The sequence below is a fragment of the Heptranchias perlo genome, chromosome 11 (genome assembly GCF_035084215.1).
Source record: "Heptranchias perlo isolate sHepPer1 chromosome 11, sHepPer1.hap1, whole genome shotgun sequence".
Lineage (NCBI taxonomy): Eukaryota > Metazoa > Chordata > Chondrichthyes > Hexanchiformes > Hexanchidae > Heptranchias > Heptranchias perlo.
The window spans coordinates 43319206-43335937 of record NC_090335.1 but is presented as its reverse complement, the minus strand read 5'-3'; the positions used below and the strand labels follow the sequence as shown (position 1 = coordinate 43335937).

Below are 16732 nucleotides of genomic sequence, written 5' to 3'. Positions count from 1 at the left end.
AGTTTTCTTGTTGGCCACGATGCTCATTTGGTTGAAAAATAAATAAATGCAACCCCTGGCTGGAAAATCAAAGTTGGTTTAACTCTCAAAGCACCACGGTTATCGCAACAGGATGAGATCATACTGTCACGGTCTAACAGAATTCGAGTGGCAGTGCATCCAATTTGAAAACTGCCTTTGATTGCAATACATTGATCAATACATGAAGAATCAACTGGAAAAGCTGCTGGCAACTGCGGAATGGTACTTCATCACAAGTCAATCAAGACAAAAATAGACGATAGTTATAAAAGGTTATTACATTAATGAAGCTACTCCTGATTGAAGATTAGCTTTATTACTGAAATAGGGCTTTTAGCATCACTGTACAAGACCTGATCATTGGACTTCCCTCAAATTCTCACCATTGAAAAATCAGAATTTAAATAAAGCAGCAAAGACAAAAAGTAAAATCAGAATGAGACTTAAGACTGCTGTTATAGCAAAACCCTTATTATACTACTTGGTACTCTGCCAACCAGGAAATAGCTCTGCGCACACATTCTTAAATGCATGCACAATTCAATGCTCCCAAAAGACAAATTTTAAATGTTTTGAGAACCCCAACAGCACTGTCCAATGTCCCAAAATATAAAAAAATGCAATAAATTTACTTAGGAGCACCAACGCCCATTCAGCACTACTTAAACCGTGTTTGACACCACTCTGCAGTTGTATTCAATGACTGTAGCAATAACTTGCATTATATAGCACCTTTAACATGAAAAACACTGCAAGGCACTTCATAACAAAGAATAAGGAAAACAGCTAGGAGGAAAAAAGTTAGAAGATGTGACTTAAAACTTGAACAAAGAAATGTGTTTTGAGAAGGCTTTTGAAGAAGTAAAGAGAGTTGGAAATGCCATAGGGAGACTTCCAGAGAGTAGGACTGAGGCATCCGAAGAGTCCACCTCCAACAACGGGCCAAAGTAGCGAGGTGGGGAATTGCACAGAAGGCTGGAGTCGGAGGAACAGAGCATTTGGGAGGGAATAGCAAAAATAGGCTACAAAAGGATTTATAGAGCATAAATTTTTGAATTTAATACTTTGGGGTCAAAAAGTCCATGTTGGTCAGTGAGGACCAGGGTGATGGACAAACAAAACTTTGTGCAGAACAGAATATGAGAGAGTGTGTTTTAGACAAGTCATGGCAGGAGATCCCAGACCCATGTCATGTTCCTGTTGTGGGATGTGGGAATTCAGGGATCCTTCCTGTGTCCCTGGTTCCTTCACCTGCGGGAAGTGTGTCCAGCTGCAGCTACTGTTTGACCGCTTGACGGCTCTGGAGCTGCGGATGGACAAACTGTGGGGCATCCGTGATGCTGAGGAAGTCGTGGATAGCACGTTCAGTGAGTTGGTCACACCACAGATAAAAATTACTGAGGGAGATAGTGAATGGGTGACCAACAGACAGAGGAAGAGTAGGAAGGCAGTGCAGGGGTCCCCTGCGGTCATCTCCCTCCAAAACAGGTATACCGTTTTGGATAATGTTGGGGGAGATGGCTCACCAGGGGAAGGTGACAGCGGCCAGGTTCATGGCACCGTGACTGGCTCTGCTGCACAGGAGGGCAGGAAAAAGAGTGGCAGAGCTATAGTGATAGGGGACTCGATTGTAAGGGGAATAGACAGGCGTTTCTGCGGACACAACCGAGACTCCAGGATGGTATGTTGCCTCCCTGGTGCAAGGGTCAGGGATGTCTCGGAGCGGCTGCAGGACATTCTGGAGGGGGAGGGTGAACAGCCAGTTCACCCTCCCCCTCCGATATAGGTAAAAAACGGGATGAGGTCCTACAAGCTGAATTTAGGGAGTTAGGAGTTAAACTAAAAAGTAGGACCTCAAAGGTAGTAATCTCAGGATTGCTACCAGTGCCACGGGCTAGTCAGAGTAGGAATGACAGGATAGCTAGGATGAATACGTGTCTTGAGAGATGGTGCAAGAGGGAGGGATTCAAATTCCTGGGCCATTGGAACCGGTTCTGGGGGAGGTGGGACCAGTACAAATTGGACGGTCTGCATCTGGGCAGGACTGGAACCAATGTCCGAGGGGGAGTGTTTGCTAGTGCTGTTGGGGAGGGTTTAAACTAATGTAGCAGGGGGATGGGAACCGATGCAGGAAGTCAGTGGGAAGTAAAGTGGTGACAGAAACAAAAGGCAGTAAGGGAGAATGTACAAAACATGACCGGACAGATGGTCTGAGAAAGCAGGGCAAAGACCAAGGGAAGTCTAGATTAAACTGCATTTATTTCAATGCAAGAAGTCTGATGGGCAAGGCAGATGAACTCAGGGCATGGATGAGTACATGGGACTGGGATGTTATAGCTATTACTGAAACATGGCTAAGGGAGGGGCAGGACTGGCAGCTCAATGTTCCAGGGTACAGATGCTATAGGAAAGATAGAGCAGGAGGTAAGAGAGGAGGGGGAGTTGCGTTCTTGATTAGGGAGAACATCACGGCAGTAGTGAGAGGGGATATATCCGAGGGTTCGCCCACTGAGTCTATATGGGTAGAACTGAAAAATAAGACAGAAATCACTTTGATAGGATTGTACTACAGACCCCCAAATAGTCAACGGGAAATTGAGGAGCAAATATGTAAGGAGATTACAGACAGCTGCAAGAAAAATAGGGTGGTAATAGTAGGGGACTTTAACTTTCCCAACATTGACTGGGACAGCCATAGCATTAGGGGCTTGGATGGAGAGAAATTTGTTGAGTGTATTCAGGAGGAATTTCTCATTCAGTATGTGGATGGCCCGACTAGAGAGGGGGCAAAACTTGACCTCCTCTTGGGAAATAAGGAAGGGCAGGTGACAGAAGTGTTAGTGAGGGATCACTTTGGGACCAGTGATCATAATTCCATTAGTTTTAAGATAGCTATGGAGAATGATAGGTCTGGCCCAAAAGTTAAAATTCTAAATTGGGGAAAGGCCAATTTTGATGGTATTAGACAGGAACTTTCAGAAGTTGATTGGGAGAGTCTGTTGGCAGGCAAAGGGACGTCTGGTAAGTGGGAGGCTTTCAAAAGTGTGTTAACCAGGGTTCAGGGTAAGCACATTCCTTATAAAGTGAAGGGCAAAGCTGGTAGAAGTAGGGAACCTTGGATGACTCGGGAGATTGAGGCCCAAGTCAAAAAGAAGGATGCATATGACATGCATAGGCAGCTGGGATCAAGTGGATCCCTTGAAGAGTATAGAAATTGCCGGAGTAGAGTTAAGAGAGAAATCAGGATGGCAAAAAGGGGACATGAGATTGCTTTGGCAGATAAGGCAAAGGAGAATCCAAAGAGCTTCTACAAATACATAAAGGGCAAAAGAGTAACTAGGGATCAACAAGGTCATCTATGTGCGGAACCACAAGAGATGGGTGAGATCCTGAATGAATATTTCACATCGGTATTTACGGTTGAGAAAGACATGGATGTTAGGGAACTTGGGGAAATAAATAGTGATGTCTTGAGGAGTGTACATATTACAGAGAGGGAGGTGCTGGAAGTCTTAACGCGCATCAAGGTAGATAAATCTCCGGGACCTGATGAAATGTATCCCAGGACGTTATGGGAGATTAGGGAGGAAATTGTGGGTCCCTTAGCAGAGATATTTGAATCATCCACCGCTACAGGTGAGGTGCCTGAAGATTGGAGGGTAGCAAATGTTGTGCCTTTGTTTAAGAAGGGCGGCAGGGAAAAGCCTGGGAACTACAGACCGGCGAGCCTGACATCTGTAGTGGGTAAGTTGTTAGAGGGTATTCTGAGAGACAGGATCTACGGGCATTTGGAGAGGCAGGGACTGATTAGGAACAGTCAGCATGGTTTTGAGAGAGGAAAATCATGTCTCACGAATTTGATTGAGTTTTTTGAAGGGGTAACCAAGAAGATAGATGAGGGCTGTGCAGTAGACGTGGTCTACATGGACTTCAGCAAAGCCTTTGGCAAGGTACCGCATGGTAGGTTGTTACATAAGGTTAAATCTCACGGGATCCAAGGTGAGGTAGCCAATTGGATACAAAATTGGCTTGACGACAGAAGACAGAGGGTGGTTGTTGAGGGTTGTTTTTCAGACTGGAGGCCTGTGACCAGCGGTGTGCCTCAGGGATCGGTGCTGGGTCCGCTGTTATTTGTTATTTATATTAATGATTTGGATGAGAATTTAGGAGGCATGGTTAGTAAGTTTGCAGATGACACCAAGATTGGTGGCATTGTGGACAGTGAAGAAGGTTATCTAGGATTGCAACGGGATCTTGATAAATTGGGCCAGTGGGCCGATGAATGGCAGATGGAGTTTAATTTAGATAAATGTGAGGTGATGCATTTTGGTAGATCGAATCGGGCCAGGACCTACTCCGTTAATGGTAGGGCGTTGGGGAGAGTTATAGAACAAAGATCTAGGAGTACAGGTTCATAGCTCCTTGAAAGTGGAGTCACAGGTGGATAGGGTGGTGAAGAAGGCATTCGGCATGCTTGGTTTCATTGGTCAGAACATTGAATACAGGAGTTGGGACGTCTTGTTGAAGTTGTACAAGACATTAGTAAGGACACACTTGGAATACTGTGTACAGTTCTGGTGACCCTATTATAGAAAGGATATTATTAAACTAGAAAGAGTGCAGAAAAGATTTACTAAGATGCTACCGGGACTTGATGGTTTGACTTATAGGGAGAGGTTAGACAGACTGGGACTTTTTTCCCTGGAGAGTAGGAGGTTAAGGGGTGATCTTATAGAAGTCTATAAAATAATGAGGGGCATAGGTAAGGTAGATAGTCAAAATCTTTTCCCAAAGGTAGGGGAGTCTATAACGAGGGGACATAGATTTAAGGTGAGAGGGGAGAGATACAAAAGGGTCCAGAGGGGCAATTTTTTCACTCAAAGGGTGGTGAGTGTCTGGAACGAGCTGCCAGAGGCAGTAGTGGAGGCGGGTACAATTTTGTCTTTTAAAAAGCATTTGGACAGTTACATGGGTAAGATGGGTATAGAGGGATATGGGCCAAGTGCAGGCAATTGGGACTAGCTTAGTGGTATAAACTGGGCGACATGGACATGTTGGGCCGAAGGGCCTGTTTCCATGTTGTAAACTTCTATGATTCTAGTTGAGCCTGAGTGCCCGGAGGTCATGGCACAGGTCAAAAACGACAGATTCAGTCTGCCTGATGCTGAACTGGAAGAAATGATAAAATTCAGGATTTGATGTTGGACAAACAGTCTCATCGCACAGAGGCAGTCAGGGAATTGAGAAGTGGAAGAGAGGTAGAGCTGGGTATAATAAGAACATGCGAAAGTTGACCCTTTGCCTGCAGATGATGCTGTTGAAGGGGCAGCCGAGGATAGATCCTTCAGTTGTACAGAGCCTTGGTCAGAACCCATCTGGAGCACTGCACTCAGTTTTGGGCACTGCACCGCAGGAAGAATATATTGGCCTTGGAGGGGTTACAGTACAGATTTACTAGAATGATACCAAGGCTTAAAGGTTTAAATTATGGGGATAGCTAGCACAAATTTGGTTTGTATTCCCTAGTTAGAAAGTTGAGGGGTGATCCAATCGAAGTGTTTAAAATGATAATGGGATTCCATAGGGTAGATACAAAGCAACTATTTCCTCTGGTGGGGGAAATCCAAACCCAAGGGGGCACAAGCTTAAAATTAGAGCTAGGCCATTTAGAAGTGAAATCAGGAAGCATTGTTTCACATAAAGGGTAATGAATATCTGGAATATTCCCACCCAAATGGCTACTGATGCTGGGTCAACTGACTTTGATAGATCTTTGTTAGGTAAGGGTACCAACTGATATGGAGAAAAGGCAGGTAAATGGAGTTGAGATACATATTAGCCATGATCTAAAAGAATGGTGGAACAGGCTCAATGGGCTGAATGGCCTATTTCTGTTGCTATGTACCTCAGAGGCGATGGATTGGGGGGAGGGAAAAGCAGCTATTGCTGGAGATATACTATCTGCATTCAGGTGGTTTGCGATGGAACACAAGAACAATCCTATAGGGCTGAGCGATGGAACAGGGGAGTTGGAGGAGAATAGAATGGTTAACTGTATTGAACACTGTGGAAACATTGAGGAGCAGGAGGGATAATGCACCAGTTACAAAGAGCTTCATTTGTGAAATTGGCTGGAGCTATTTTGGTCCCATGAGCAGGGTGAAAACTGGATAGGGAGAATTTGAACAGTTTCAGGAGAGAAAACATTTCCTCTGGTGCAGGAATCCAGAAGGGGGCACAAACTTCAAATTAGAGCTAGGCCATTTCGGAGTGAAATCAGGATGCACTTTTTCAACACACAGTAGTGGAAACCTGGAATTCTCTCCTCCAAAAGGTTGTGGATGCTGGGTCAATTGAACTTTTCAAGACTGAGGTCAATAGATTTTTTGTTAGGTATGAGTATCAAGGGATACAGATCATGGCAAGTAGATGGAGTTGAAGTACAGATCTGACTGAATGATGGAACAGGCTCGAGGGGAGAAACAGTCTCCTCCTGTTCCTATGTAGTAGGATATGATGTTCAAGGGTGCTTGAAAGGAAAGAGACTGAAGATAGGGTGATAGTTGGACAAGATGGGTGAGTTAAGTGTTTTCTTTTTAAAACCACATAGTATCAAACCCACTATGTTCCAGAGTGAGATCAGGACCTAACTCGAGTGTTGTACTGTCATTTTTGCATCACCATGAAGTTGAAACTGCTTTGCTGCAACACAAAAGTGCAGATAACTACATTGTTCAATTACCTAACATAGATATGATGCCCTTTCTCTTCTCAAATATTGAATGGTCACACTTCCCAAATCACATGACATGAAGCTAGTATATTCCTCACCAGGTGCTGGTGATAGTAGAAACAGTAGTAATATGGAGTCTCATGAGATTCGTATCTGGCACCAATAGGTTGAAGCTTTTATTGTGGCAACTGCGCAAGACATTTCCATTCAGCATCACAAGCCTTCAAAGTCGACTTTCCTGGATTCCAGCAATTCGACAATCATAATCAATTGTTGCAACTTTATTCCTCCAAGCTTGCTCTCTCCAAATGTTGTATCACCACAACAGTTCCAGAGATCACTTACATATCTCAAAATCCATCCAAGTTGCAGGTGAAGTGGATCTTGATGGATCATAGTGAGGGCCACAAAGTCTGGGAATGAGGTCCCTCCTGAAAAAGGGCTCTCAGAATGATCATTTCTTCATCCAGCCAAATCATTTCAATGATTCATGCTATGGAAGTGCATACAGAAAAAGCTAGATGAGGCTTTTCTGGATGTACACACCCACTAAAATGCAATACGCTTCAATGATCTACACTGAGCCAGTACCATAACGAGTCTCATCAACTGAAGGGGAAGCCATGCCTTGAATGGGATCCCTACCAAGATTAATGAGGAAGTCCCTTCAAAATAACAATTAGCCTCTTAAACTCAGTGAAAACTGTAGGGCTCTTCACTACAAGCGGCATCAGAGCTGCCAAATGTTCCACCACTTCTGGTAGCAGTATCAGGGTCAATACATTATCGAACAGCTCTATTTAGAAATGAAACAAGGGGTCAGGAAGGAACACAATCTTAACCAAGTTCACTCTATGTTGGGTACTTTGGGCAGTCTCGAAGGAGAAGGTCCTTACCCAATGCTTCCCACTTTCTTTCCCTGCATGAAATATTTTGTCAATGGATCATTTAAAAACTTGTATTTATATTGCGCCTTTCATGACCTCCAGACATCCCAAAGCACTTCACAGCCAATTAAGTATTTTTGAAGTGTAGTCAATGTTATAATGTAGGAAACTTCACAGCCAATTTACACCCAGCAAGCTCCCACAAACAACAATGAAATAAATGATCAGATCATCCGGTTTAGGTGTTGCTTGAGGGATAAATGTTGGTCAGGCAATCGGGAGAACACCCCTGCTCTTTCTCGAATAATGCCATGGGATCTTTTATGTCCACCCTAGAGGGCCGATGGGGCCTCGGTTTAACATCTTAACTGAAACGGCTCCTCCGACAGTGCAGCACTCCCTCAGTACTGCACACAAGTGCCAGCCTAGATTATGTGCTCATGTCTCTTTCGGGCTTGAACCCACAACCTTCTGACTCATAGGCAAAAGTACTATCACTGAGCCAAAGCTGACACCAGCAACTATAGCCCTTTTGAGGAGACAGACTCAGGCTTTACACCCTGAAATCAGCAGTGACAGCAGTCATGACACTCAATGCACATTTAAAAAGCATGGACCCGAATTCACTGACAACCATATTGCAGATCAAACACAGTCAGACCAATCAAGGGACGTCTCAGCTCAGGATGCATTTCTGGAAAGGCAGATGAGTTAGATTTGTACAATTTAAAATAACGATGAAAGTTCTTGCAAACTAACCCAAGAACCGTCAATCAATACAGTCGCTCCGAAAGTTTGGGAAATCAAACTTTTTCTGGTGGGGTAAAGTTAAGAGACATCGCTATTTGAAGGGGGGACAAAAACACCATAGCCTAAAACTGGGCCTCTTACACAGTACTGTAGGTGAAAATGACATGGCTGTTCAAGATGGCACCAAGCTGCTTAAACACCAAGGGTCTGGAGACTCAAATGCAGATCAGTAACTTGCAACTGTAATTTATTTGATTAAATTTACATTTCAAAAAGGTATGAATCTATATGCCTGTAATTCAGTTATTTATCCTCAAACAGCCTGTGCTAGACAAACCCAGCTTTGCTGCTGCTGCATTCCTGCCACTACTGCCAAGGCCTGATACTTAATTTATTCAGTGTTTCTTTCCTTGAGGCCTTCTATTTATTTACTGCCTCAGTTCATTTAATTCAACACCCAGAGGCCAACTACGTAGAATATATTTGAAGACTTGCGCATAACTGTCATAACTTATTTCCCACCACACTTGTAATTTTTTTTAAAAACAGGATATCCTCTGACTCACCATGAGCAACATCACAGGAGATCTATTAGCTTTAACTTAGAAGTATGATGTCTAAAAGCAGCTCAAATTAGTCTCAATTTCTATTAGACACCATATAACTGAAACACAACTTTTAAGATGTACATGTTTTTAAATGTGAAATAATCAAGCTACTTACACATAATGAACACAACCGAAGAGTGACAATCTTTTGAAACAATGAAACCCGATGTTCTTATTTGCAAACTATCACTACTTTTGGGAAGGTTGCCTGCTTCAGTGCTTACCAGAAGTTCTGAACTATTTTTAGCAACAGTCTTTATTCTTACCTCAAATTCTGTGGTGCTTCTCCAAACAAACTGCAGATTTCCCTAATTTGTTTCAAAGCAGGAATGACCCATTTGTCATTTGTACGTAGTTCCTCCACAAAACGATCTATCCACTGGATCTTTTGGGTGTCTCGGTCCTATTTAAATAGCAATTGGCATCAGTATTTATATAAATATTACAGAAAGTTAAACTAAACTCCACTAATGCTCAGTGATTCCTCCTCTTCCCCGTAGAAAATAAGAAAGCATGCTTATTTTGAAGTATAACTTTTCAAAACAAATGTTTGCTTGAAACAAGGGGATACAACGGCACATAAATTTGGGAGATCAACTTTAAGCTCCAAACTGCCATCACAGTGAACCACAAAGTGACTGCTTTTCTATTTCACAGGGTAGCAGATAAACAACAGAGAAAGGAAAGCCTGTTCCTCAGCCCACTTTCTTGCAAATGTTACATTTTTTGTTCAAAGCACATAGCATTATTTGGCCAGGTTATCTCATTTACACCAACAGTAAATAGAAAAGCAAGTTCTATTCACTTTTGCTTCTATTGTACTGGCAACGTTGGTTTTTGAATGCTATTTGTGGTCATTTGGATATTCCATCATGCTGCAAAAACAGGTATTTTCCATTAAAAGGAAAAACTTCAGACATTCAGGGTGAATTTATACCAAAGGAACAGTGTGGGATAAGACCTTATGTCATGTACCTAATGAGTGTGCTTGGAACCCAAGGTAAAATACTCACTTCAGTGCCTAGCTTCAGAAGAGAACTTCCCTCAATTGCAAAGCCAGCTATCTTAGACTGCGCTGTTTTAAAAAAAGGTTTTCCAGAAGGCAGACATTTTTATTTAAAAAAAGATAAACTAGAATTACATTGGGTGTTTCTGTGCTGTACATTCTCTCAGCCCAACAGGTCCATGCCAGTGTTTATGCTTCACATGAGCCTCTTCCCACCCTTCTTCATCTAATCCCATCAACGTATCCTTCTATTCCTATCCAGGGCCTGATAATCTGCATCCCAGAGTTCTAAAGGAAGTGGCCCTGGAAATAGTGGATGCATTGGTGGTCATCTTCCAAAATTCTATAGACTCTCCAACAGTCCCTACAGATTGGAGGGTGGCAAATGTAACCCCACTATTTAAAAAAAGGGAGAGAAAAAACAGGGAATTACAGACCAATTAGCCTAACATCAGTAGTGGGGAAAATGCTAGATTCTATTATAAAAGACGTGATAACAGAACACTTGGAAGGCATTAACGGGATTCGACAAACTCAGCATGGGATTATGAAAGGAAAATCATGCTGAACAAATCTACTGGAGTTTTTTGAGGAGGTAACTAGTAGGATAGGGGAGAACCAGTGGATGTGGTGTATTTGGATTTTCAGAAGGATTTTGATAAGGTCCCACACAAGAGGTTAGTGTGCAAAATTAAAGCACATGGGATTGGGGGGAATATACTGGCATGGATTGAGAATTGGTTGACAGACATGGAACAGAGAGTAGGAATAAATGGGTCTTTTTCCAGGTGGCAGGCAGTTTTGGTCTCATCGGAGGAAGGAAGTCCTTGCTATGGAGGGAATGCAACGAAGGTTTACCAGACTGATTCCTGGGATGGCAGGACTGACCTATGAGGAGAGATTGGGTCGACTAGGCCTATATTCACTCGAGTTTAGAAGAATGAGAGGCGATCTCATCGAAACATATAAAATTCTAACAGGACCAGACAGACTAGATGCAGGGAGGATGTTGCCGATGGCTGGGGAATCCAGAACCAGGGTCACAGTCTCAGGATACGGGGTATGCCATTTGGAACAGAAATGAGGAGAAATTTCTTCACTCGGAGGGTGGCGAGCTTGCGGAATTCTCTACCGCAGAAGGCAGTGGAGGCCAAGTCATTAGATGTATTCAAGAAGGAGATAAGATATATTTCTTAATGCTAAAGGGATCAAGGGATATGGGGAAAAAGCGGGAACAGGGTACCGAGTTAGACGATCAGCCATGATCATTTTGAATGGTGGAGCAGGCCTGAAGGGCCAAATGACCTACTCTTGCTCCTATGTTCTATGTTGCTATGTTTCCCCTCATGTGCCTATCTAGCTTCCCGTTAAATGAATCTATGCTGTTCACCTCAACCACTCCTTGCGGTAGTGAGCTCCACATTCTATCACTCTCTGGGTAAATCAATCAGTTTCTCCTGAATTCCCTATTGGATTTATCAGTGACTATCTTATATTTATGGCCCCTAGCTTTGGTCTCCCCCACAAGTGGAAACATCATCTCTATGTCTACCCTATCAAGCTCGTCCATATTCTTAAAAGACCTCTATCAGATCAACCCTCTGTCATCTCTTTTCTAGAGAAAAGAGCCCCAGCTTGCTCAAACTTTCCTGATAGGTGTAACCTGAGTTCTGGTGTCATCCTAGTAAATCTTTTTTGCACCATCTTCAGTACCTCTATATCCTTATCATGTGGAGACCAGAACTGTTCACAGTAATCCAAGTGTGGTCTAACCAAGGTTCTATACAAGTTTAACATAACTTCCCTGCTTTTCAATTCTACCCCTCTAGAAATGAACTCCAGTACTTTGTTCGAGTTTTTTTTTTATTAACCTGTGTCGCTACTTTTAGCGGTGTGTGTACCCGGATCCCCAGGTTCCTCCACCCCATTTAGATTCTTATTTTCCAAGGATTATGTGGCCTCCTTATTCTTCCTACCAAAATGTGCCACCTCACATTTGTCTATATTGAAATTCATTTGCCAATTTCACACCCATTCTGCAAATTTTATTATGTCTTCCTGTATTTTGTCGCAGTCCTCCTCAGTATTAACCAAACCCCCCAATTTGGAGTTGTCCGCAAATTCTGAAATTGTATTTCCAATTCCAGAGTCCAAATCATTTATGTAAATGATCAACAGTGGTCCCAGCACTGATCCTTGTGGAAGACCACTGGCCCCCTTTTGCCAATCTAAGCAACTACCGTTTACCCATACCGTCTGTTTTCTGCTTTGTAGTCAGCTTGCTATTCATTCTGCTACTTGTTCCGACTCCACATGTTCTGACCTTAATCATGAGTCTATTATCTGGTATCTTATCGAAGGCCTTTTGAAAATCCAAATATATTACATCTACTACATTGAAATAGTAACAGGGCAGACAATGGCAAAGAATTCAATATGGTTGGTCAATCATGACCTTCTGTTTTGAAATCCACACTGACTATTCTCCATTATATTTTCAGTTTCTACATGTTTTTCTATTACATCTTTGTGTAAGGATTCCATTATCTTTCCTACCACCACCATCAATAGTTCTCTGGGCTGGTTCTATCTTCCCTTTTAAATATAGGAGTCACATTAACTGTCCACCAGTCCTCTGGCACTATTGCCTTTTCTCATGAATTTTGAGAGATATGTAATAGTGCCTCTTCTGTCTCTTCCCGAACTTTTAATATGCGTGGATGCAATCCATCCAGACCAGCGGTTTTTTCCTCTTTAATTTTGACTAGTTTATCAATTATCTCCTCCCTTTCTATCTTAAATGTCTTTATATCTTTTTTTGATCTCTTCTTCTAATGTAATGCCCATCATGTTAGTCTCCATGGTAAATACGGAGGCAAAGTAATTATTTAATATTTCTGCCATTTCGCTATCATTACCTGGGAGTTTATTGTGTGTATCCCTTAGTGGCCCTATCCCAATCCTGATTTTACTTTCGTTATTTATGTGTCTGCAGAAAACGTTACTATTTCTTTTTATATTCCTTAATAATTTATTCTCATAGTTTCTCTTTGCTTTCCGAATAGTTTTTTTTTTAAATGTCTTTCCTAATCTTTTCGTAGTAGCTTTTGTCATCCTCTCCCTTGTTGTCTATGTACTTAGTGTATGCCTTTTTCTTAATTCATCCATGGTGTATCATTACTGGCTAGATAGTTCTTGCTTTTTCATGGGATATATTTCTCCTGGACTCTATTGATCACCGTTTTAAATGTTTCCTACTGCTGTTCTATTTCTTTGTCAGTAAATTTTTCCAGTGTATTTTCCCTAGTTCCATTCTCATCCCCTTAAAATCAGCCTTTTCCAATTTATTACTTTGGTCTTAGTCTTACTTATGTCCTTCTCAATCTTTATCTTAAACCTTATGTTGTGATCACTATTGCCTAGATCTCTTGTGTTCCGGATTTTTTCCCATTATTAGATGCAGCAGTGCTTCCTCCCTTATTGAGCTTTATACATATACATAATGGGTGAGACATTCTCAATCCATTACAATGTAATATTCTTTTCGCACCCTTGATCACCTGGGTGATGTATTCAATGCTCAGGCCAAAAACTGCGGTGAAAAATAACTAGTTTACAATCAACAAGTTCTTAATTCAGAAATAGTGGGGAACCAAGGGTGTAATAAGAGTGAGGAACTTAAAGTAATTAGTATTAAAGAAAAAGTACTGGCGAAATTAATGGGACTAAAAGTCGACAAATCCCCTGGACCTGATGGCCTACATCCTGGGGTTCTAAAAGAGGTAGCTGCAGAGATAGTGGATGCATCGGCTGTGATCTTCCAAAACTCCCCAGATTCTGCAACGGTCCCAGTGGATTGGAAGGTAGCAAATGTAACATCGCCTTTCAAAGAGCGAGATAGAAAACAGGGAACTACAGGCCAGCTAGCCTGACATCAGTTACAGGGAAAGTGCTGGAATCCATTATTAAGGACGTGGTTACAGGGCACTTAGAAAATCATAATATGATTAGGCAGAGTCAACATGGTTTTATGAAAGGGAAATTGTGTCTGACAAATCTATTAGAGTTTTTTTTTTTGAGGGTGTAACTAGCAGGGTAGATAAAGGGGAACCAGTGGATGTAGTATATTTGGATTTTCAAAAGGCATTTGATAATGTGCCACACGAAAGGTTGTTACACAAGATAAGGGTTCAAGGGGTTGGGGTAATATATTCGGGTTGGGGGGTAATATATTAGCATGGATAGAGGATTGTTTAACAGACAGAAAGCAGCAGAAATAAATGGGTCATTTTCAGGTTGGCAGGCTGTTATTAGTGGGTTGCCGCAAAAATCAGCTATTTACAATCTATACTGATGACTTAGATGAAGGGATCGAGTGTCATGTATCCACGTTTGCTGACGATACAAAGCTAGGTGGGAAAGTAAGCTGTGAGAAGGACAGAGTCTGCAAGGGGTATAGACAGGTTAAGTGAGTGGGCAAGAAGGTGGCAGATGGAGTATAATGTGGGGAAATGTGAGGTTATTCACTTTGGTTGGAATAGAAAAAGAGTATTTTTTGAAATGGTGAGAAACTATTAAATGTTAGTGTTCAGAGACATTTCGGTGCCCATGTACACGAAACACAAAGTTAGCATGCAGGTAGAGCAAGCAATAAGGAAGGCAAATGTGATGTTGGCCTTTATTGCAAGGGGATTGGAGTACAAGAGTAAGGAAGTCGTGCTGCAACTGTACAGGGCTTTGGTGAGACCACATCTGGAGTACTATGTACAGTTTTGGTCTCCTTACCGAAGGAAAGATATACTTGCCTTAGAGGCGGTGCAACGAAGGTTCACTAGATTGATTCCTGGGACGAGAGGGTTGTCCTATGAGGAGAGATTGAGTAGAATGGGCCTATACTCTCGAGTTTAAAAGAATGAGAGGTGACCTCATTGAAACATATACGATTCTGAGGGGGTTTGACAGGGCAGATGCTGAGAGACTGTTTCCCCTAGCTGGAGAGTCTAGATCTAGGAGGCATAGTCTCACGATAAGGGGTCGGCCATTTAGGACCGAGATGAGGAGAAATTTCTTCGCTTAGAGTTGTGAATCTTTGGAATTCTCTACCCCAGAGGCTGTGGATGCTCAGTCGTTGAGTTTATTCAAGGCTGAGACTGATAGGTTTTTGGGTTCTAAGATAATCAAGGGATATGGGGATCAAGCGGGAAAGTGAAGTTGAGGTCGAAGATCAGCCGGGATCTTATTGAATAGCGAAGCAGGCTCTAGGGGTCGCATGGCCCACTCCTGCTCCTCTTATGTTCTTAAAGGCCTGACGTAATGGTGGAATGTTAGACTGGTCACTGCAGTAGGGAGTTTTCACTCAACAGAAGCAAAAGTCTTGTGCAATTGTGATTTTCCACAACTCTGCAGCACTAGTGCAATATTCTGCATGTACTAACTTCAGCAAAGGAGTGTTAACAGCCTGCTGTCACAGCCCTCGACTGCCACTAGATCTGCAATCAAGCCATGCATTCACTCTCAGCAGCAAAGGGGTATGACCCAGAAAGGACTTTGTAAAGGCCATACAAGTGAAGTTTCTAGTAGGATCACATGCTACAGTTAAGAGTAAATATGAAGAAAAAATAACTCATGAAAAAAAATGATTAGACTTCATTTCTACGCATACCTCAGTTAAAGTGTACATCAGAGTTTCAGTGCAATGTTTTATGATCAAACATATGAAAAGTTTATTCTGTATATCCGCTGATAAGATGCAGCTTTCTCTTACCTGGGAACAGCTATAATCCAGGATTTTGATGTGCGCACTTAAAGCCTGGTCCATGATGTCAACAGGTACGTCATCACTATGTGCTAAATTCCACAGGAGGTTTAATACCTTATGTGCCATCACCCCATCTTTGTCATCCTCTGCAAGGCGACGGATCAACTCCAAAAGCTTTTCACGTTGCTTTTTACTCGCATTTGTCCAACTCGCCTTAAAGTTAAAATTTTAGTAGTTAAATACGTATTTCAATCTATCAATTCATCTAACAACCCAGGGGATCAACCCTGGTTCAATGAGGAGTGTTGAAGAGCATGCCAGGAGCAGCCCCAGGTGTACCTAAAAATGAGGTGCCAACTGATGAAGCTACAACACAGGACTACATGCATGCTAAACAGCGGAAGCAGCATGCTATAGACAGAGCTAAGCAATCCCACAACCAACGGGTCAGTTCAAAGCTCCGCAGTCCTGCCACATCCAGTCATAAATGGTACATAGGAACAGGAGTAAGCCATTCAGCCCCTCATGCCTGCTCCGCCATTTGATAAGATCATGGCTGATCTGTGATCTAACTCCATATACCTGCCTTTGGCCCATATCCCTTAATACCTCTGATTGCCAAAAAGCTATCTATCTCAGATTTAAATTTAGCAATTGAGCTGGCATCAATTGCCGTTTGCGGAAGATAGTTCCAAACTTCTACCACCCTTTGTGTGTAGAAATGTTTTCTAATCTCACTCCTGAAAGGTCTGGCTCTAATTTTTAGACTATGCCCTCTACTCCTAGAATCCCCAACCAGTGGAAATAGGTTCTCTCTATCCACCCTGTTTCCCTTAATATCTTATAAACTTCAATCAGATCACCCCTTAACCTTCGAAACTCGAGAGAATACAACCACAATTTGTGCAATCTCTCCTTGTAACTTAACCCTTGAAGTCCAGGTATCATTCTAGTCAACCTACGCTGCAC

At 42.4% G+C, this 16732-nt stretch overlaps 1 protein-coding gene across 2 annotated transcripts in view; it reads right to left on the bottom strand.

Moving 5' to 3' along the window:
- Window positions 1–16732, bottom strand: part of usp9 (ubiquitin specific peptidase 9) — a 269941-nt gene that overhangs the window by 163082 nt on the left and 90127 nt on the right. For both annotated transcript variants that reach the window (XM_067992885.1, XM_067992886.1), the window contains exons 12-13: window positions 15770–15976; window positions 9266–9402 (exon numbers count right to left, since the gene is read on the bottom strand). In XM_067992885.1, coding sequence (XP_067848986.1) covers window positions 9266–9402; window positions 15770–15976 — 344 coding nt within the window. The remainder of the gene's footprint in view (window positions 1–9265; window positions 9403–15769; window positions 15977–16732) is intronic.